This window comes from Ursus maritimus, unplaced genomic scaffold (assembly GCF_017311325.1).
Source record: "Ursus maritimus isolate PB19 unplaced genomic scaffold, ASM1731132v1 scaffold_14, whole genome shotgun sequence".
Taxonomy (NCBI): Eukaryota; Metazoa; Chordata; class Mammalia; order Carnivora; family Ursidae; genus Ursus; species Ursus maritimus.
Window position 1 is genome coordinate 51,042,805 of NW_024423786.1, and position 22,070 is coordinate 51,064,874.

Sequence of the window (22,070 nt, forward strand, 5' to 3'; positions counted from 1 at the left end):
CAACTCAATATAGGCCTTCTCTTCAGGGTCCAGGACAGATGGGGACAAGCATTCTTGGATGGCCAGCAACACAGGAGTGGCCATCATAGGAACACCAGTCCTTACCAGCATGGAGGGCAAACAGAGTTCTCCCTCAACTTTCACCATGGCATTTACAATGTCAGGGCACAAGTCCCCAGGAGCAGTGACCCCTCCTGAAGGAAATCTGACTGAGTATGAGTTCCAAGGGACAGAGCTTGAAGCCTTCTACCCTAGAGATGACAATGTCACCCATTTTCAGAAGAGAGGTACCACTGACCACTGAGATGATGGGGGTCTCGGCCAACTGATGGGTCACTCACTCACATGAGAGCACAGAAATTGAGAACAGTTCTCCAACTTGGATCAATACCTCAGTGGAGACACTAGCTGCTTCTGAGACCCCCACAGACACAGAGGGAACTCATCCTTTCACTGATGTAGTGGTGGCCACTTCTGGGGCTAACCATGTTCCTCTGTTCCTACCCGCTCAGAATCACACAAGGTCACACCACCAATGGTTGCAGCTTCACTATGGAGGCCACCAGCCTTTACATTTCAGCCTCTGTTCTTCCTAAGTCTGCAAGAACTGGGGCAGAATCTGGTTCCTCACAATCTCTTGGACTGAGGGAGACTAGTACTTCTCAGGATTCCAGCATAGGCACAGACTCAGCATGGTCTTTTCCCAAATGTTCTATGACGCTGTTTCTGAAGTCACTGGGACTGAGTTCACTTCCTGTGACAGAGTACCTGGCCCAGATTTACTCAGGCAGTGGCTGACACTGACATACCAGGCAGAACCAACATCAGCCATTCTGTTTCCCCTCCCATGGCAGATTCTTTACACATGACTGTCCACACACCAACAAGCCCATCTAGGACTATAGCAAACAGTACTCTTACTCTGGACACCACAACCTCCTGGGAAGGGTCCCCTCTGCTGAGACTCAGGGTTTTTCACTCTCAGAAATGCCACTCCTAGGAACAGAATTAGAGGCTCCATCATAGACAAGACCTCCTTTTGAAGAAGAGACCAAATCTCTGTCCTCCCTGGAGCCTGCCCTAAGTTCAACCTCAGCTTCTTCTATTTCCTCCAAAGCAGAGAGATCCAGAACCCCTAATTCTCCTCCACCTGCCCCAGGACTAACACCATCCACATCACCCATAAACATTCAATCCTAGAAAACCACAGCTTCCCCAGGCACTGGCTCCCCAGAAGATTCCTTCTGGTCCCTGAGCACTACTGTGGGAGAAGACAGGACCTCTGAGATAACTTCTTTGGCCAGGCCACCGAAGGTCACCGCAGATGGTGTAGCTGTGACTATAGCCACTGAGGAGAGCTCCCCTGGTGTAGAGACCAGCTTAGCTCCAAGTCTTGATAACTCTATTCCATTTACAAGTAAGAACCTTGTTCCTGACTTCCCTTGCATTGGCATTCTGAGGTTTGCTGGCTACTACTCGGTGAGGAGGAGAGAGAATTCCTTCTAAGAATGTCCTTCTGGTTCCACATATCTCGTAGGATCACTTACTTTCTCTATGTAACTAGTGACACTTTCAGCATCCTTGGGTCCAAATTCAGTTTTTTCCGGTAAGAGCCTACCTTTCCCCTCCCCAGATATGAAGTCTCATGATGATAGTTATAAAGGAATGATAAAGGAAAATGACAAAGTACATAACGAAGACATATTATTTGTATGTGTTTACTAATCTGATATAGTAATCCATGGGATAATCCTGATTTTACTTATGGAGTCTAAAACGTGGGAGGGAAAAAATTAACCAATGGCGAATTCACATATTGTAGGTGACGGAGACAGAGTATCACCAAATGCTTTTGCTTGAGATCAATCGATTCAGCAGTCCTGCCATCAACGAGAAGCTCTTCTGTAATTATGATGCATGCCATCTTGGTTTGATTTCATGCCAACAAAAGAATTCTTCCTTGCAACGTGCCTTCTCAGAGACAGATGAAGACATGGCTGAGCCAGTGTCTAGTGCAAGCATTTCTTGGGTATGCGCACCTTGAGGGAATGCTAGGCTGACACCTCAATCCTCTTATCCTTCAGGGACACAGGAGTCTGTGGCAGCCACCACTGGGGAGCTGAGTGAGGGAACGTATGGAGGCACCACGTGGTCAACGGGTGACCGTGCGTCTCTGGTGACTACCGTCAGCCTGGGTAGGTATGACCATCTGTGTATACTGTGCTTAACACTGGTCTTGGAGTAAAATGAGTGCCTGAGTCCTCTGTGCTGGTACATAATCAAAACTTTCTGCTGTGGTTCCAGAGGCTGTTGATAATATTTTTTTAATTTTTAACTTATTTTATTTAAATTCAATTAGTTATCATAGAGTGTATCATCAGTTTCAGAGGTAGAGGTCAGTGATTCGTCAGTTGCATGTAACACCCAGTGCTCATTATATCACATGCCCTCCTTAATGCCCATCACCCATTTACCCTGTCCCCCCCACATACCTCCCCTCCAGCAACCAGTAGTTTTTATGGAGCATTTATTGATTTCTTTCTTTAAAAAAAAAAAAAGATTTTATTTATTTTAGAGACAGAGAGAGTTGGGGGAGGGACTGTGGGAAAGGGAGGAAGAAAATTCTCAAGCAGACTTCCCACTAAGCACAGAGCCTGACGCAGGGCTCAGTCCCAGGACCCTGAGATTGTGACCTGAGCAGAAATCAAGAGTTGGATGCTTAACCGACTGAGCCACCCAGGCGCCCTTAGATTTGTTGATTTCTAATATGAATTGTTTCTACTGAGTAATTTATATGTTTAAGAACCAATCACTCAGCCTTAGGAACAGATACAGTGTCTCTACAAATCAGTTGACGAATTGTGAAGGGCCTTCCTAACTCAGATACCATCACTAAAGTCAGGGATTGCCACCAACAGGGAAAGGTTCCCTTGAGCTGCCATGGGTTTGTTCTATGGGACGATTCATAATTATAAGATGATTATAATACTATCTACTGTTACAATGTTCAGTACATGGCCTGAAGGGGAGAGGTGTCCACTTAAGGTGCTTACGAGGATGAATACAGCTGACCTGATTCCTGAAAGCAATCATTTGATATCTCTTTCTACGCTAGGAGGTAAAAACATTCTGCCTTTTCCTGATGAGAGGTGAAAGAAAATGAAAATATATAGGAAGTGAGGCTCCTTGATCTACCTTTCCCCTTAACCTGTTAAAACCAAGCCAGAGAGCTTTTAATTAGAATCAGTTTTGAAGTCTAGGGAATAAAGGCAGATATCAGACTAAAATAGAATGATTGAAGGCTGGCCCAAGGAGGAAAAACAGAGCAAAGTATGGGAGAGTTTTCCCCTGTTCCTGGGTGGAATCTTTACCCTCCATTAAGACATGAGACGTGGTATATAGGTCTTCATGGAGGCCACACTGATAGAGAAACGTAGGGTGCCAGAGGGAGTTCTGCAAGCCAGTAGACCAAGCTTATACACCCAACATTAGACACAAGGATGGACAATAGGATTCCTGCCATCCAAAGGAACAGAATATGTGCAGATCTGTAGGGAGAAAGGAAGGAGAATCAAAACCAGAAGAACCCCTTTTTTACCTCCTTGCAAACTTCCTAACTGAAGAGCTATTTCGGTCACAGGCCTGTCCAACAGAACCCCAGGAACATCTGAAGATACCATAAATCCAAGCTCCAAGGAGCCCAGCAGCAGCCACAAGACCAGGACCACGGTGGGAACTTCTTTTAGGGAGACTCCAACAGAGACTGCCCCCGCAGACACCACAGTGGGACTGGCCACCTTCCAATCCGTGCGCACAGGGAGTGGCAGCACCAGACTCCTTCGCTTGTCCACAGGAACCATGGTGCCGGGAGAATCATCTATAGAAACGGCAGTCATTACAAATAACATCTCACGCTCCCCGTATCCAGTTGGAGCTCGGGCCACTACATACTCTGGGACACCAGAAGGGACAAGCCAGTCAAGAGGAGCAATGTCTTTCCTCCACCCAGAGTCAACTTCCACAGGGAGTGTCCAGCAAGCCAGCTCAGTCCCAACTTCTAGAACAACTAGAATGGAGTTGTCCACATGGCTTGGCTCCAAGGAGGGGACCACAGTGGGCACGCATCTCCCTTCTAGCACATCTTCCACTGGCCATCGGGACACTGCAACAACTTTGGTTATAGCCCCCAAGGTAGCCACCAGCTCCGTGACAGAGAAATCTGAACTTCAAACCATGACATGGGTCAACACTGTGGTCACTCCTTCCACTGCCTTCAGTCCAAAGGCAATGGTGGCTGAACAGCAAACAGGTGGGTCCGTGGGGGAGGCTTACTCATCGGCTAGCCCACAGTCAAAGCACACAGCTGGGAGTGACCCAACCCTGAGTGCCTCCCCTGGGGACCCCGACGCCACTATTACCACCCTCTGTTCTGATAGGTCAGAAGGCTCAGCCGCTATCAGCCTCATCAGTGTGGCAAGAGGGAAAGCTGGCTCCGCTGTAGCTGCTAGCTCCCCTTTCGTGGGGCCCCTGTCTGAGTCCCTCACAGGACTGGAGACCACTGAAACCGCATCTCCACCGGAGGCTCACTCTGTGACATCACCTCCCACAGAACTAACAAGCGAGGGTGGGGCCCCCACTGTGGAGGTCGCCCCCTCCAGCCCCAGGGGAGCAAGCTCAGTTCCAACTGTAATGCCTAGTCCAGAGAGGACGGCCAGGACCATGGGCCAGAGCCGAGCACCGGGGACCTCTCCATGGACTGCCTCAGACACAGCTGCCCACGTCCATGTCACTGGTTTGCCCATGGACAGTTCTACAGGGAGAACGCTGGCTTCCTCAGCACTGGTCGTTGCGACATCTGAACCACAGGCAAGTCTACTCCCTTCAGTGGAGTCTCCGACTCTGGTGGCCACCACAGGTGTAGTGACTAGGGACGCTGCCTCTACCGCTGGACAATGGTCAGAAACCTCACCTCCCGCAGAAGGGAGCATTACACGTGTAACCACAGCCCCCACTCCAGCTGGCGCCACCACCATCACCACCATGGGAACCAACTCAGGCCTGACTGCCACGCCCAACCCAGAGGGCAGAGTGAGCACCCTGGCCACAGACACCAGCATGTCTGCCCTAGAGGATCCTTCCACCCGGTCAGCTACAACGCCTTCCGCCCCAACATCAGGCCGCTGGGCCATGACAGACACAGCTTCAACGCTGGCAGTCACAGGCGCCCCTGAAACAACTTCTGTAATGGGCACAGCTTCATCCTTAGCATCTGGCACTGAATCAGGCTATTTCTCTACTCCCATTGGCCTTGTGACTGTCACTGGAACCAGCCTAGCCATTCCATCTCCTCATGCTTCAGCTGAAGGGACAAAGTCCACAAATATGCGAACGCGGAGTCCCTCGGACACAACCGAATCGATGCCCGTCTCAACGACATCTGGTATCCAGAGAATGAGCCCCTCACTTCCTCAGGTTTTAAGCACAACGTGGACTCCTGAGCATTCGAATACACACACTGACCCAAATATCCTCAATTCCATTTCTCCGCCTCATTCTCTGCCCACTCGTGACGGGGCTCCAGGGAAATCTGTGTCATCACCCACAGCCTCTACCTCAGTTCTGCACAGGGACGGAACCCGAGAACTCCCCGTGGAGAACAACACCAGCCCAACTACCTCACAGATGCCAATGTTTACGACAGAAATTAGGAGTGGGGTCACCCCGGTTGAAATGGTAAGTCTTTCTAGAGTCAGTTTATCAGTAAGGACAGAGCGCATGAGCAAAGAAACAGAACACAGTTCTAACCAGGATCCTAACACAAATGCTATAACCATGACCATGGAAACAGTTCCCACCAGGGCCACATCACACGGCACACGTACCACAGATGCTGCCGCCACAGCCTCCTGGGCAGAGAGTCACTTGACTGGCACTCAGGGTTTTCTAAACTCAGAAGGAACCACTAGCATGGACATGGGTTCTGAGGATGAGTCACGGACAAGCCCTACCTCCGACGAAGGTATCACATCTCCTTCCCCCCATGGGCCTTCCCATGCCATGACGCCCCCTTCTCTAGCTTCCCCCACATCACAAGCCAGGGACCTTTCAGCACTTGTCCCTGTCACCTCACCTGGGGCCGCGGGCACGATGGGGACCAACGGCCCAGTGAGCACGAGATTGGGACCTGGGACAAGTTCACCTTCAGATGTGAGCAGCACCTCAGCCGAGACCCGGGTAATTTCAGAAGCTACAACCACCACAGAGGGAGTCCACCCTTCCAGGAACACGGCAGTGAACAATGTGGAGACCATCACTTCTGCATTGGAATCCCAGTCCTCTGCCCCAGCGGACTCACAGACACGCAAAGGCACCACTCCAATCATCACCTCTTCCCCCACTGGGGACAGCACGGTTTCCACAACAATGGCTGGCCTTCCTGAAACCACAGATGTGAGGACAAAGTCAACATCATCCCTTGGCGCAGAACGATGGGACACCAGCACCTCAAGGCCCACCATCATGGGCTCCGAGAAAATCACTGTCCCTTCTATAATGTCCACTGATATGACTGTGGAGGCTTCTAGGACTGATGTCATCTCCTCTAGCAGGACATCCAATCTGGACCCTGCACAGTCCACGATGTCACCAAACATCCCCACGGGATTCAACACCAGGCTCTCTACCTCCCCCGTCCTGACAGAGTCCACAGCTATAAGCATGGCCACCAAAACAGTTCTCCCTGGGGTTACATCACAGGGCACACGTATCATGGATGCCTCCACCACAGCCTCCTGGGCAGAGAGTCACTCAGCTGGCAGTCAGATTTTTGCACGCTCAGATGGAACCAGTAGCATGGACATGGGTTCTGAGGATGTGTCATGGACAAGCCCTTCCTCTGAGCAGGACGTCATATCTCGTTCCTCCCATGGGCCTTCCCGTGAGATGATGCCCCCTTCTCTAGCTTCCCCCACATCACAAGCCAGGGACCTTTCTGCATCTGTCCCTGTCACCTCACCTGATGCTGCGGGCACACTGGGGACAGCTGGCCCGTTGAGCAGAAGCCTGGGACCTGGGACAAGTTCACCTTCAGATGTGAGCAGCACCTCAGCTGAGACCCAGGTAATTTCAGAAGCCACGACCGCCACAGAGGGACTCCACCCTTCCAGGAACATGGCAGTGACCAACATGGGGACCATCACTTCTGCACTGGAATACCAGTCCTCTGCCCCAGCGGGCTCAGAGAGACACACGGACACCACTCCATTCATCACCTCTTCCTTCAGTGAGGACAGCACGGTTTCCACACCAATGGCTGACCTTTCTAAAACCACAGATTTCAGGACACAGTCAACGTCATCCCTTGGCGCAAAGCCATGGGAAAGCAGCACCTCCCGGCCCACCAATATGGGCTCGGAGAAATTCACCGTCCTTTCTGTAATGTCCACTGCTACGACCGTGGAGGCCTCCAGGACTGATGTCACCTCCTCAAGCAGGATATCCACCCCGGACCCTGCTCAGTCCACAGTGTCACCATCTATCCCCATGGGAATCAACACCAGGCTCTCTACCTCCCCCGTCCTGACAGAGTCCGCAACTATAACCATGGCGACCGAAACAGTTCTCCCTGAGGCTACATCACAGGGCACACGTACCCCGGATGCCTCCACCACAGCCTCCTGGGCAGAGAGTCACTCGGCTGGGACGCAGGGTTTTGCACGCTCATATGGAACCACTAGCATGGACACGGGTTCTGAGGATGAGTCATGGACAAGCCCTTCCTCTGACCAGGACGTCACATCTCCTTCCTCCCATGGGCCTTCCCGTGCCACAACGTCCCCTTCTCTAGCTTTCCCCACATCACAAGCCAGGGACCTTTCTGCATCTGTCACTATAATCTCACGTGCGGCCGCTGGAACACTGGGAACCGCTGGCCCATTGAGCACAAGCCTGGGTTCTGGGACAAGTTCACCTTCAGATGTGAGCAGCAGCTCAGCTGAGACCCGGGTAATTTCAGAAGCCTCGATGGCTACAGAGGGACTCCACTCTTCCGGGAACACGGCAGTGACCAACGTGGGGACCATCACTTCTGCAAAGGAATCCCAGTCCTCTGCCCCAGCGGGCTCAGAGACACACACGGACACCACTCCAATCGTCAGTACTTCCCCCGCTGTGGACAGCACGGTTTCCACATTGGCTGGCCTTCCTGAAACCACAGAGTTGACGACACAGTCAACATCATCCCTTGGCGCAAAACAATGGGACACCAGCACCTCAAGGCCCACGGTCATGGGCTCAGAGAAAATCACTATCCCTTCTGTAATGTCCACTGATACGAGTGTGGAGGTCTCCAGGACTGACATCATCTCCTCTAGCAGGACATCCAGCCCAGAACCTGCTCAGTCCACGGTGTCACCATCCATCCCCACGGGAAACACCACCAGGCTCTCTACCTCCCCCGTCCTGACAGAGTCCACAGCTATAACCATGGCGACCGAAACAGTTCTCCCTGGGGCTGCATCACAGGGCACACATACCACGGATGCCTCCGCCACAGCCTCCTGGGCAGAGAGTCACTCGGCTGGGACGCAGGGTTTTGCACGCTCAGATGGAACCACTAGCATGGACACGGGTTCTGAGGATGAGTCATGGACAAGCCCTTCCTCTGACCAGGACGTCACATCTCCTTCCTCCCATGGGCCTTCCCGTGCCACAACGTCCCCTTCTCTAGCTTTCCCCACATCACAAGCCAGGGACGTTTCAGTCCCTGTCACCTCACCTGAAGCCGCGGGCACACTGGGGACAGCAGGTCCGTTGAGTAGAAGCCTGAGACCTGGGACAAGTTCTCCTTCAGATTTGAGCAGCAACTCAGCTGACACCCTGGTAATTTCAGAAGCTACAACCGCCACAGAGGCACTCCACCCTTCCGGGAATATGGCAGTGACCAATGTGGGGACCATCACTTCTGCACTAGAATACCAGTCCTCTGTCCCAGCGGCCACAGAGACACACACAGACACCACTCCATTCATCTTCTCTTCCTTCAGTGAGGACAGCACGGTTTCCACACCAATGGCTGACCTTTCTAAAACCACAGATTTCGGGACACAGTCAATGTCATCCCTTGCCGCAAAGCCAAGGGAAAGCAGCACCTCCCGGCCCCCCAATATGGGCTCGGAGAAAATCACTGTCCTTACTGTAATGTCCACTGATATGGCTGTGGAGGACTCCAGGACCGATGTCATCTCCTCAAGCAGGATACCCACCCCGGACACTGCTCAGTCCACGATGTCACCAGACATCCCCACGGGAATCACCACCAGGCTCTCTACCTCCCCTGTCCTGACAGAGTCCGCAGCTATAACCATGGCGACTGAAACAGTTCTCCCTGGGGTTACATCACAGGGCACACGTACCACAGATGCCTCCACCACAGCCTCCTGGGCAGAGAGTCACTCGGCTGGGACGCAGGGTTTTGCACGCTCAGACGGAACCACTAGCATGGACATGGGTTCTGAGGATGAGTCATGGACAAGCCCATCCTCTGACCTGGATGTCACATCTCCTTCCTCCCATGGGCCTGCCCGTGCCACGACACCCTCTTCTCTAGCTTCCCCCACATCACAAGCCAGGGACCGGTCCGCGCCTGTCCCTGTAACCTCACCTGCAGCCGCGGGCAGTCTGGGCACCCCCGGCCCAGTGAGCACAAGCTGGAGACCTGTGTCAAGTTCTCCTTCAGATTTGACTAGCACCTCAGCTGAGACCCCGGTCATTTCAAAAGCCACAACCGCCACAGAGGGACTACACCCTTCCGGGAACACGACAGTGACCAACATGGGGACCATCCCTTCTGCACAGGAATCGCAGTCCTCTGCCCCAGCGGGCTCAGAGACACCCAAAGACACCATTCCAATAGTCAGCTCTTCTGTCACTGGGGACACCACGGTTTCCTCACCAGTGGCTGGCCTTTCTGAAACAACAGAGTTGGTGACACAGTCTAAGTTATCCCTTGGCACAGAAGAATGGGACACCAGCACCTCAAGGTCAACCATCATACGCTCAGAAAAAATCACTGTCCTTTCTGTAATGTCCACTGATACGAGTGTGGAGGCCTCCAGGACCGATGTCATCTCCTCTAGCAGGACCTCCACCCCACGTCCTGCTCAATCCACTATGTCACCAGACATCCCCACGGGATTCAACACCAGGCTCTCTACTTCCCCTGTCCTGGCAGAATCCATAGCTACAAGCATGGCGACCGAAACAGTTCTCCCTGGGGCTACATCACAGGGCACACGTACCCCGGATGCCTCCGCCACAGCCTCCTGGGCAGAGAGTCACTTGGCTGGGACGCAGGGTTTTGCAGGTTCAGATGGAACCACTAGCATGGACACGGGTTCTGAGGATGAGTCATGGACAAGCCCTTCCTCTGACCAGGACATCACATCTCCTTCCTCCCACGTGTCTTCCCGTGCCACGACACCCTCTTCTCTAGCTTCCCCCACATCACAAGCCAGGGACCTTTCTGCATCTGTCACTATAACCTCACCTGCGGCCCCTGGCATCCTGGGAACCACTGGCCCATTGAGCACAAGCCTGGGTTCTGGGACAAGTTCACCTTCAGATTTGAGCAGCACCTCAGCTGAGACCCGGGTAATTTCAGAGGCCTCGATGGCTACAGAGGGACTCCACTCTTCCAGGAACACGGCAGTGACCAACATGGGGACCATCACTTCTGCACAGGAATCCCAGTCCTCTGCCCCAGTGGGCTCAGAGACACACACGGACACCACTCCAATCGTCAGTACTTCCCCCACTGTGGACAGCACGGTTTCCACAACATTGGCTGGCCTTCCTGAAACCACAGAGTTGACGACACAGTCAACATCATCCCTTGGCGCAAAACAATGGGACACCAGCACCTCAAGGCCCACGGTCATGGGCTCAGAGAAAATCACTATCCCTTCTGTAATGTCCACTGGTACAAATGCCGAGGCCTCCAGGACAGACGTCATCTCCTCTAGCAGGACATCCACCCCGGACCCTGCTCAGTCCACAGTGTCACCATCCATCCCCACGGGAAACACCACCAGGCTGTCAACCTCCCCCGTCTTGACAGAGTCCACAGCTATAACCATGGCGTCCGAAACAGTTCTTCCTGGGGCTTCATCACAGGGCACACGGACCACTGCTGGCTCTGCCACGGCCTCCTGGGCAGAGAGTCACTCCACAGGGACACAGGGTTTTGCACGCTCAGATGGAACCACTAGCATGGACACGGGTTTTAAGGATGGTTCACGGACAAGCCCTTCCTCTGACCAGGACGTCACATCTCCTTCCTCCCATGGGCCTTCCCATTTGACGATGCCCCCTTCTCTAGCTTCCGCCACATCGCAAGCCAGGGACCTTTCTGCGCCTCCCCCTGTCACGTCACCTGATGCTGGCATGCTGGGGACTGGTGACCCATTGAGCACAACCTTGGGACCTGCGAGAAGTTTTCCTTCAGATGTGAGCAGCACCTCAGCCAAGACCCTGGTAATTTCAGAAGCCACAACCACCACAGAGGGAGTCCACCCTTCCTGGAACACAGCAGTGACCAACATATGGACCATCACTTCTGCACTGGAATCCCAGTCCTCTGCCCCAGCGGGCTCAGAGACACCCAAAGACACCACTCCATTCGTCCCCTCTTCCCCCACTGGGGACAACACGGATTTCACAACAATGGCTGGCCTTCCTGAAACCACAGAGTTGGGGACAGAGTCAACGTCATCCGTTCGCACGGAGCCATGGGACAGCAGATTCTCACAACCCCCTGTCATGGGCTCAGAGAAAATCAGTGTCCCTTCTGTAATGTCCACTGATACGAATGTTGAGGCCTCCAGGAGTGACGTCATCTCCTCTAGCAGGACATCTACCCTGGACCCTGCTCAGTCCACGATGTCACCATCCATCCCCACAGGAAGGAACACCAGGCTCTCTGTGTCTTCCCTTAGTGTTGAACCTGGAACAATCACTTTCTTAGCTATGAAAGGTACCCTTTGGGTTGGGTGAGAAATCCTCTAGTCTTGGTTGCATCGGCCGCATTCCTGCGTAGTGTAGTAGGTCTGTCACGGGAATCACGAACACTCGCTTCGTAAATGGTTGCAAAGAGATAGCGTGTGTCAGATTTTTTATGTTTTCTCTTCTTGTTTTTTCAACGTTTGTTTTTCTTTCTGCAAACTTTGCTGTTTGTGTTTCTGGCAGTTATCCCTTCCACAAACTTCCTTTCTTTAGATTCTTTTGCAGTGTCTGTTAAGAAACTGTCTTTTCCATTCCTGTGACCTCACTTCTCATTTCTCTTCCTGTAAAGCTCCGTGTTTTCTTAGTTATCATCATGCAACCCAAAATCGTTTTATCTGCTATTTTTAAGAGCACGTGCTTTGAAAGAGTGGCCAACTTTGATGTTACTGCAGATAAAAAGAGTATGATTTTTTTTCACATACGTATTTGTAAGTAATGTGCCGAATAGCCTTTGTAGATATGAGGCACCTTCCCCTGTCCCCGTTCTCTCTTTTCCAGAGGATATTATCTGTTCCATGGAGGAGGCCACTATTTTCACCTCAATGCCTGTCTTCTTGACCGTAGAACTCTGAGACAGGGCCCCTTTCCCATGTCTCTTCTTGACCACAGGAGACATTCAGATCCCTGGACTCTAGCTTAGCCATTCCCACAAGCACACCGTTATCTCCTGTGTCCACTCATGCTTTGAAATAGTCCAAGAGTGATATCACCTGTTCCGTGGAAATTAGAGTTTCAGACCCGCCTTTGTCTTGGCAGTGTGCTGAAATTTCAGCAGAAATCTCTCTCTCACACTTATGCTTCTGTCATTTGCGGGGTCTGCTGGTGGAACCTCCTTCCCACAACCCAAGCTTTCCGTGTCTGTCTCAGAAAGTACTCGTCACCTGGGTATGGTAATGTTGTCCTCAGCCGAGACCATCTCAGCTGACCCCCTGGTTCTTTCTCTGTCCACAGTTACATCTGGGCTTCCAGATGCCAGCTCAGCCACCTTCTCAGCCAGTCCCTTTTTGAGGACAGAACCAGGCCCTGGAGATGGTGTGTCCACCATTGCGGAGAGCCTACCTCCATCAGCTTCAGTACCATCCTCCTCTTCGACCTTCACTACTGCTTACTCTTCAACCAGTCCAGCACCCCCTGGGATTCCTTCCTCACTGGTTACCCAGCCTGTGGTGGGCACCAACACCGGGGCAGAGCGGAGCACTGCTGAAGAACCCTTGGTTGTGGTCAGTACTTTGGGGACGAAGACTGAGCCAGTCAGGACATCTTTATCATCCGTTACAGATACCAGAACGACAGAGCGTACTCAGCTGGGAACAGTGACAAGGGCTTTCCAACTTCCTCCACACTCAACACAGTTGACAAGTAAGGACCCACAGCTCCTCTGCTCCCATTATTAGTGGCTCATAGGAAATGACTCTTTTCCTGAGAGGCATAAAGGAGTTATTAGAGTTTATTACTGCACAGAAATTCTTTTAGCAAACTTTTGTTTATCTATCCTCAGTTCTAGGCATTGGACTAGGCATTGTGGAAACAAAGATAAATAAGCAAGCAGATGATTCCAGTACCATGATAGATGTTTTAATATTACTGAGATTCTGTCGATGATAATGCTAATGACAACAGACTTTTCCTAGGGCAGCTATTCTCTGTCAAGCACTGTTCTATTAAGTTACGGGAATCCTCACTGAAATACAGTTTGAAGCAAGGATGATTACAAGCCCATTTTATAGATTAGTAAACTGAGACACAGAGGGTTAAATAATTTACTCAAGATCATAAAGCTAATAAGTGGTAAGAATTCAGACTATGTGGCGCTAGGAATCTATGCTCTTAGTTATTAGTCTAAGTAGGAGTGGTCAGAGAGGGAGGAGAAAAAGCAAGAGATTCTGGCATCACAGAAGCTGTAGGAGGGGAGAGTTTTAGGAAGGAAAATGGTCAGTTCTGCCAAATGCTACCAATAGTCAAATTGAAGTGGGGTGAGTCCTTTGACAACCTGTGGGCCCTCAGGGACTCTAATGAAGGGCGTGTGAGTAATTTGCAAAGAACTAGAACAATAGCTTAATTACACATAGATATAGGGGAGATAGCCCCCTTTGAATTGAGTGTGTTTTTACATTGAGGACCCAGTCAAAAGCAAGGGAAAAGAGGAAGAAAAAGGTGAGCAAAGAAAAATGATGGAACAAAGTACCTATGGGATGTGGGAAGGACTGGGGGCCTAGGAGCAGGCACACCACTTCCAAGAGATCCACAGACGAGGAAGGGAAACTCTTGGGGATTCCATTCCTCTGAAAAGTTGAATTTGCCCCCAACTTTTGTTTGGGAGACAAGTGCAAAGAAGTCCTCTAACTAGTTTAGCACCTGCTTTGCGAGCCAATATCTATAGGAAGATGACTTGGTTACCTCTCGATTCACAATAAAATTAGACACATTGATAGGAATTGACCCATGTCTTAAAATGTGGCTCAGTAGTTGAGTCATGGGTGTTCGGTACGCAAGCAATGAGCAGGACAGTAAGAAGGTAGATGTGTGGTTGGATGGATGGAGGGATGAAAGAAAGAATGGAAAGACAGAGAAATGAAAGAAGAGAGGGTAAATGTGTGGAAGGGAGGACAGATGTAGAGAAAGGAAGGAAGAAGGAAGGATGGATGGGTAGATACAGGGACGTATGGAAGGAAAGATGGACAGATCCACAAGTAGACGAGCGGGTCAGTGGACAGGGGTGGCCATTCGTGGCACATAGCCCTGGCTCAAGTCCATACAGATGGACTCGAAAAGAATTGAGTTGTATAGTCAATTAAGTGAATCCACTTAGACAGTGCTCTCCTGGGTGAGATGAATTAACCCAGGTTTCTTCTCCACCCTCACCTGCAGGGACGGATGGCATCGTGGAGCGCATCACGAAGATACCCAATGAAGCAGCCCATGGAGGAACCACAGGACCAGTCCATGTCCCCATGGCACCCACATCATCTTCTAGTCCTAGAGGTAGGTTCAGTACTTGCTTACTTCCCAGTAATCTCACTTGTGGCCTTATTTCCTCCTCCGGAGAGATGAAATGTTTGTTTCTTTAGAGAAAGAATAATGTGGGGTGGCCATGGGCTTCCCTGTCTTCGCCGGATCTTTGTCTAATGGTTACCAGGTGGATGTTACCACTTTTCTTTTCCTCATAACATGCGTAGTGAATTTAGTTCACGGTTGGGTATGTCAGTTCCACAAACATGACCCAGTTTAACTTAACTCTGAAAATGCTTATTAATCGCTTTCTCTGTGTTAGAGACTGCTTTAAGCGGAGGATGCACGGATGAAAATACTTGGGCACTGTATCCGTGAAGCTCTCAGACCAGCAGGGAAGCAACAAAGGAACAGAATAACTATGATGCAACTTTAAACATATGCAAGAAGATATATTTGAACTATAGAAGGAAAGCTTAATGAGCAAGATAATATTTGAATTGGGTTTGAAAGGATGACTAGGGATTTACCAGAAAGACAAAGGGAGTTGGTGAAGACATTCTGGATAGAGAGGACAGCCACATGCAAAGGCACAGAGAGGGGTAAAGCTGGAAACATTTGGGAGATACAAATAATTCGCCTTTGCTAATGTATGAAGTAAAGGATGGGGTGGTAGGAAATGATACTGGAGACACAGGCAGAAAACAACATTGAGGAGACCTCCTAAAGCTTGGTGATGCTTGGATACCCTTTGACAAAACGACAAAGAATTTTGAGGCCAAAAAAAAGAAGAAAAGTTTGGCAAAGATGTTGTTCCTTCCTGAAGAACCATAACATGCATAAGCATATTAAAGACTCTGAGAAATCCTATTGTGAAGAAATTTGTTTAGCTTTATTCAACCTAGAGTTTTTTTTTTTAAGATTTTATTTATTATTCGACAGAGATAGAGACAGCCAGCGAGAGAGGGAACACAGCAGGGGAGTGGGAAAAGAAGAAGCAGGCTCACAGCGGAGGAGCCTGATGTGGGGCTCGATCCCATAACGCCGGGATCACGCCCTGAGCCGAAGGCAGACGCCTAACCGTTGTGCCACCCAGGCGCCCCCATCAACCTAGAGTTTTACACAATTACTTGACTGCAATAATCTTTCCCCCTAAAAGGCACCTGCTAACATTTCTCAGTGTGATTGTCCTCCCTGAGAGTCTAAGAGGTGCAGGTGTTTATGGCAAGGGGTTCTCCTCACTGTGGGGTTAAAAGGTAAAGCTCCCCGTTAATTTATTTCCAGATTTTTGGAGCCCAGACTATTATACATTTTGGAGGCTTTCTGCAAGATGCAGGCTTTAGACAGAATTACCCCTACTCCACAATCAGATGATTAGTCTTATCCTGTGACCGGCCATCTTTGGTTGGATTCCCCAGAAGCAGACTTAAGGTTAGGGGGCAAATGGTTTGTCTCAGGTGGGGGATGGTCCCAGGAAGCACTGGAGAAGACAAGGAAAGGAAGTCAATGCAAATGGCATTCACGAGCAGGCCACAGATGTGGGCAACAGTGTCAGTCCCATTGGGAAGCTCTGGGAGACAGCACAGAGCACCTCAGTGCTGGACGCCTGGGTGTCTCAGTGGGTTAAGCATCTGTATTTGGCTCAGGTCATGATCTCAAGGTCCTGGGATCGTGCCTCACATTGGGCTCTCTGCTCAGTGGGGAGTCTGCTTCTCCCTGTCTCTCTCCTTCTGTGCTCTCTCTTTCTCTCACATAAATAAAATCTTTTTAAAATTTTTTTAAAAAGAACACTTCAGTGTTGTCCTATCTGAGGAGGGAAGTAGATGGGGCACTTGTTATCCAGCTCTGTTCTATCGCTGGCTGTAGGATGCTTGATCCTGGAGTAAAAACCCTCAACACTCCCAGCCTACCCCCTGCCCCTGCCACAGGCTAAGTGAAAGCCCTCAGGCGTGGAGTCACAGGGGCTGCATCAGGACCCCGTTGGGGTTACTCTATGGGGTATAAGTAGGGCATTGACAGGATTGGGTACCTCAGTTCTCCAGGAAATGAATCACTGGGTTTCAGGTGGCAACCAGTGTTTAGATGGCATAGCTTATAGAAATAGCGAACAGTATTCATAGACTCCTTTCCACACAGAGCGGGGTTTCTCAGCCTCAGCCCTATCGGGCAGATAGTTACTTGTGGGCTGTCCTGTGCGCTGTCCAGCGTCTAGCAGCACCCTTGCCTCTACTCGCTAGATGCCAGGGGCACCCCGCACGTGCACATGAACAAAAACGTCTCCCAACATTGCCAAGGAACCGCCGGGAGCAAAATCACCCCGGCTGGAGGACCTGAACTAGGAAACTTTGGTTTAACCTTCTTTCCAGATGGACATTTTCTCCTTACATGCTTCTTTTTTCTTTTCTTTTTTTTTTTTTAAAGATTTTATTTATTTATTTGACAGAGATAGAGACAGCCAGCGAGAGAGGGAACACAAGCAAGGGGAGTGGGAGAGGAAGAAACAGGCTCATAGCGGAGGAGCCTGATGTGGGGCTCGACCCCATAACGCCGGGATCACGCCCTGAGCCGAAGGCAGACGCCCAACCACTGTGTCACCCCGGCGCCCCATACATGCTTCTCTTTTCACCCTGGCCCCACACATCCTGAAATTCAGTCAGGGGATGCTATACACGGTGCTGGGGAGCGTGGGTTGAGCAGTAGGCGGAAGGCTGTTCAGATTCCCTCCCTGGCCGTCAGTAGCTGTGTGACCTGGGCAGATGATCGCGGAGTTTCCGTCTTTCTCTTCTATGAAACCACAGGAATAATGTGATGTACATTCCATGTTCTGGTGACGATCAGAGAGAAAGCGTGCCAGGTGCTTGCTGATGTCCCTCTCCTCCTCCTCCCCCTCCCCCTCCTCATCGCCAGATACATGTAAAGCACTTCAGCAGGTCCGCTCTCAGAAATGTGGGCATTTTGGATGGGCTTGGCAAAAGAGGGACATCGCTCCCCCATCAGAGTCTAAATCCCCTTTATTTTATCCCTGGATCAAGTGCCGGTGGGCTCTGTGGTCTTTAGAGAGAAGCCTCCTGGTCGTTCTCCCTCCTTCTTGGGGACAATTTTTTCAAAATATATTTTATTAATTTTTTTTTATTTTTTTATTTTTTTAAAAGATTATTTATTTATTTATTCGACAGAGAGAGAGACAGCCAGCAAGAGAGGGAACACAAGCAGGGGGAGTGGGAGAGGAAGAAGCAGGCTCCCGTGGAGGAGCCTGATGTGGGGCTCGATCCCATAACGCCAGGATCACGCCCTGAGCCGAAGGCAGACGCTTAACTGCTGTGCCACCCAGGTGCCTCTAAAAATATATTTTAAAGGGTACCATGTTTTGAAGCTCTGGTCAGTAGCTGCTGTGTCAGCCAGTGCGACTTTACTCGTCTTCAGAGTCTGCATCCGGTCACCTTGGCCAGCGTCAGGACTGGTCCGGCGTGGTTCCTGGCAAACCCAGCTCAGCGAACACTATTTTATCGTGGAAATAGAAAAAGTAGTAGCAGCAGTAGCAGTAGAAACGGTAGTAATAACTGCAGCGATAGGTACAAGTAGCAGCAGTAACAGTAGTACGAACAACGATATGGGTGGTGATAGCAGGAACAGCAGGAGCGGTAGGTGTTAGCAGTGGTAGCGGTCACAGCATAAGTAAGAGTAGCAGTAAGAGCGGTGATGGTAGGTAGGACCAGGGACAGTAGCAATGGTAGTAACAGCCGGTAGTACTCAAAGTAGCAGTGGTCGTATTGCGAGCCCAGAGGCCCCGGGCTTTGTGCATGTTTATCAGCATTCTGAGATGGCCACTGTACTACACCTCCTTCACAGGTGAAAATACGGAAATCTGGCAGGTTCGGTAACACACCCAGTTAGCGGAGGGGCCAGAATCTAAGTGCAGAACTCTCTTCTTCTAGAGACCAAGCTCTTTTTTTTTAAAGATTTTATTTTTTAAAAAGATTTATTTATTTATTTATTTATTTATTTATTTGAGAGCGAGAGAATGAGAGAGAGAGAGAGAGAGAGAGCATGAGAGGGGGGAGGGTCAGAGGGAGAAGCAGACTCTCTGCTGAGCAGGGAGTCCGATGTGGGACTCGATCCTGGGACTCCAGGATCCTGACCTGAGCTGAAGTCAGTCACTTAACCAACTGAGCCACCCAGGTGCCCCAAAGATTTTATTTCTTCATTTGACAGAAAGAGAGAGAGAGAGAGAAAGAGAGCACAAGCAGGGGGAGTGGCAGGCAGAGGGAGAGGGAAAAGCAGGCTCCCAGCTGAACAGGGAGCCCATCATGGGGCTCCATCCCAGGACCCTGGGATCATGACCTGAGCTGTTGGGAGTCACTTCACTGAGCCACCCAGGCACCCCCAGAGCCCAAGCTCTTAAGCACAGTGACACATGATCTCCGGGCAGAGGAGACCTGTCCCTGCCTACATCCATCTGCGCAGCCATTCATTCATTCACTCATCACTCACTGAATAAATATTTGTGGGCACCTACTGCGCCAAGCAGTCTTCTGGCGATTAAGAGCCGTTACCAGGCAGACTGCGAGGGGCGCTATGGCGCAGATTCAGACAGTAGGATAAGGAAATATTGAGAAGGGAGATATGAATTCTGACGTGGCTTCGTAAAAGTTGATTTGCGTTGGGGTTTGAAGAAGGGCAGAATGTAAGGAATCTGATGAAAGATGGACAAGGCAGACAGAGAAAACAGCTTGAACCAAGGCTTAGGGGCTGAACAGCACAGACAACATTTGGGAACAGGGAGTGGGTAAGAATTCACGGAGTTACGGCACAGTATGAGAAGGGGAAGGTGCAGGAATGTCAAGGACGATTCCTTTCCCCATTCCAGAAGCATGGCAGGCATATCTCAGGCAGAGACATTTCTCTCCCTTTCCTCATGTGGAGAAAAAAATAAGCTATTGCCAGTCCGGTAAGTGGCAATCATTTTGTCCAAACTGTGTGTCCATCCCTCAATTCACAGGACCACCAACAGAGTGGACGGAAAGAGCAGAGATCACAGCTCTGAAGACCACCTCTACAGCAACTTTGACCACTACGGTCTCTACTCCCACTTCCAGAATGCTGACTCTCCTCGGGACATCAGGTAAAACGGCCAGCACAAGCACAAGAGGAACGATCATTACAACCCCAGATGTTTCCCCTGATGTTCTAGAGATGACAGCTTCATTGGCCACCAGACCTGGAGCAGAGATCAGCACAGAGCTTCCCAGGACAACCTCATCTGTTTTCAACAGAGGGTCAGAAACCTCACCCTCACTGGTCCCTAGTTCTGAGGCAAGGAACAGTCCAGCTGTTCCAACTCTGACTGTTTCTGTTGGTGAGCCAGAGACCGCAACCTCATGGGTCACTCATCCTGCAGAAACCAGCTCAACCGTGTCCAGGGAAACCCTAAATGGTTCCCACAGTGAATCAGATAGCACACCCCCTAGAGCTACCGGTTCTGGGGAAGAAGTCAGTTCAGCTGTTCCAACTCTGACTGTCTTCCCTGGTGTACCAGAAATGGTGACTTCACTGGCAACTAGTCCTGGGGCAGAGACAAGTATGGTCATTTCAACCCTGACTGATTCCCAAGGTAAACCAGGGACCACTGCCTCGTGGGTCACCCATCCTGGGGCACAGAGCAGTTCATCCATTCCAACTCCAGATGTCTTCCCTGGTGAGCCAGGGCTGGTGACCTCACGGGATACTAGTTCTGGAGCAGAGACCAGCCCAGCTGATCAAACTCTGACTGTTTCTCTTGGTGAGCCAGATACAACAGTCTCCCTGGTTACCCATCCTGGGGCACAGACCGGTTCGCCCATTCCAACTCCAACTGTCTCCCCTGGTGTGATAGGGGTGGAAGTCTCACCAGTCACCAGTTCTGGGGCAGAGACCAGTACAATATTTACAACTTTGACTGATTCCCCACATGAACCAGAGACAACAGCCTCACGGGTCACCCATGCTGGAACAGAAGCCATTTCCACTGTTGGAACTTTGACTGTTTCCCCTGGTGAGCCAAATACAAGAGCCTCAGGGGCTCACTCCACAGAGAACAGCACACCTGTTTCCAGAATAACTCTACATTTTTCCCAAAGTGAATTAGACACCACACTCTCAATGGCTACCACTCCTGGGGCAGAAGCCAGCTCAGCCACTCCAACAATCACTGTTTCACCTGGTGTACCAGCTATGGTGACCTCACAGGCCACTAGTTCTGGGACAGATGCCAGTACAGCCTCTTTGACTCTGACTGAATCCCTGCATGAATCAGATACAACAGTCTCCTTGGTCACCCATCCTGCAATGTCCAGCCCCAAAGTTCCCAGGACAACCCCCAATGTTTCCCATAGTGAATCAGACAGCACACCCTCAACAGCCACCAGCCTTGAGACAGAAGCCAGTTCAGCTGTTCCAACTACACCCATCTCCCCTGGTGTACCAGATACGGTGACCTCACAGGCCACTAGTTCTGGGACAGATGTCACTATGGCTATTTCACCACTGACTCTTTCTCCTGGCGAACCAGCAAACACAGTCTCGTGGGTTAATCGTTCTGGAGCCCAGACCAGTTCTTCCATCCCAACTCCGACTGTCTCCCCTGGTGTATCAGGGGTGGGGACCTCACTGGTCACTAGTTTTGGGGCAGAGACCAGTGCAACTTTTCTAACTCTTACTGATTCCTCGCATGATTCAGAGACAACAGCCTTATGGGTCACCGATTCCACAAAGACCAGCACACCTGTTTCCGGAACAACTCCAGATCTCTCCTATAGTGAATCAGGTATTTCACTCTCAACAGCCACCACTCCAGGGGCAGAAATCAGTTCACCTTCGGCTTCAACCATCTCACCTGGTGTGCCAGGATTGGTGACCTCACTGGTTACCAGTTCTGAGGCAGAAACCAATACAACTTTTTCAACGCTGACTGATTCGCTGCATGAACTGGAGACCACAGCCTCATGGGCCACCCATTCTGAGAAAGAAGCCAGTTCAGCTGTTCCGACTCTGCCTGTTTCCCCTGGGGAGCCAGATACAGCAGT

At 50.7% G+C, this 22,070-nt stretch overlaps 1 protein-coding gene across 1 annotated transcript in view; it reads left to right on the forward strand.

The window, feature by feature from the left end:
• Positions 1-552: 552 nt before the first annotated feature.
• Positions 553-22,070, forward strand: part of LOC103676324 (mucin-16) — a 92,802-nt gene continuing 71,284 nt past the window's right edge. The window contains 12 exon segments of the mRNA XM_040628278.1: positions 553-685; positions 688-776; positions 779-970; positions 1,823-1,904; positions 2,085-2,195; positions 5,018-5,144; positions 5,628-8,985; positions 9,133-12,042; positions 12,625-12,859; positions 12,862-13,419; positions 14,929-15,114; positions 19,832-22,002. Of these exon segments, the coding sequence (XP_040484212.1) occupies positions 553-685; positions 688-776; positions 779-970; positions 1,823-1,904; positions 2,085-2,195; positions 5,018-5,144; positions 5,628-8,985; positions 9,133-12,042; positions 12,625-12,859; positions 12,862-13,419; positions 14,929-15,114; positions 19,832-22,002 (10,152 nt within the window).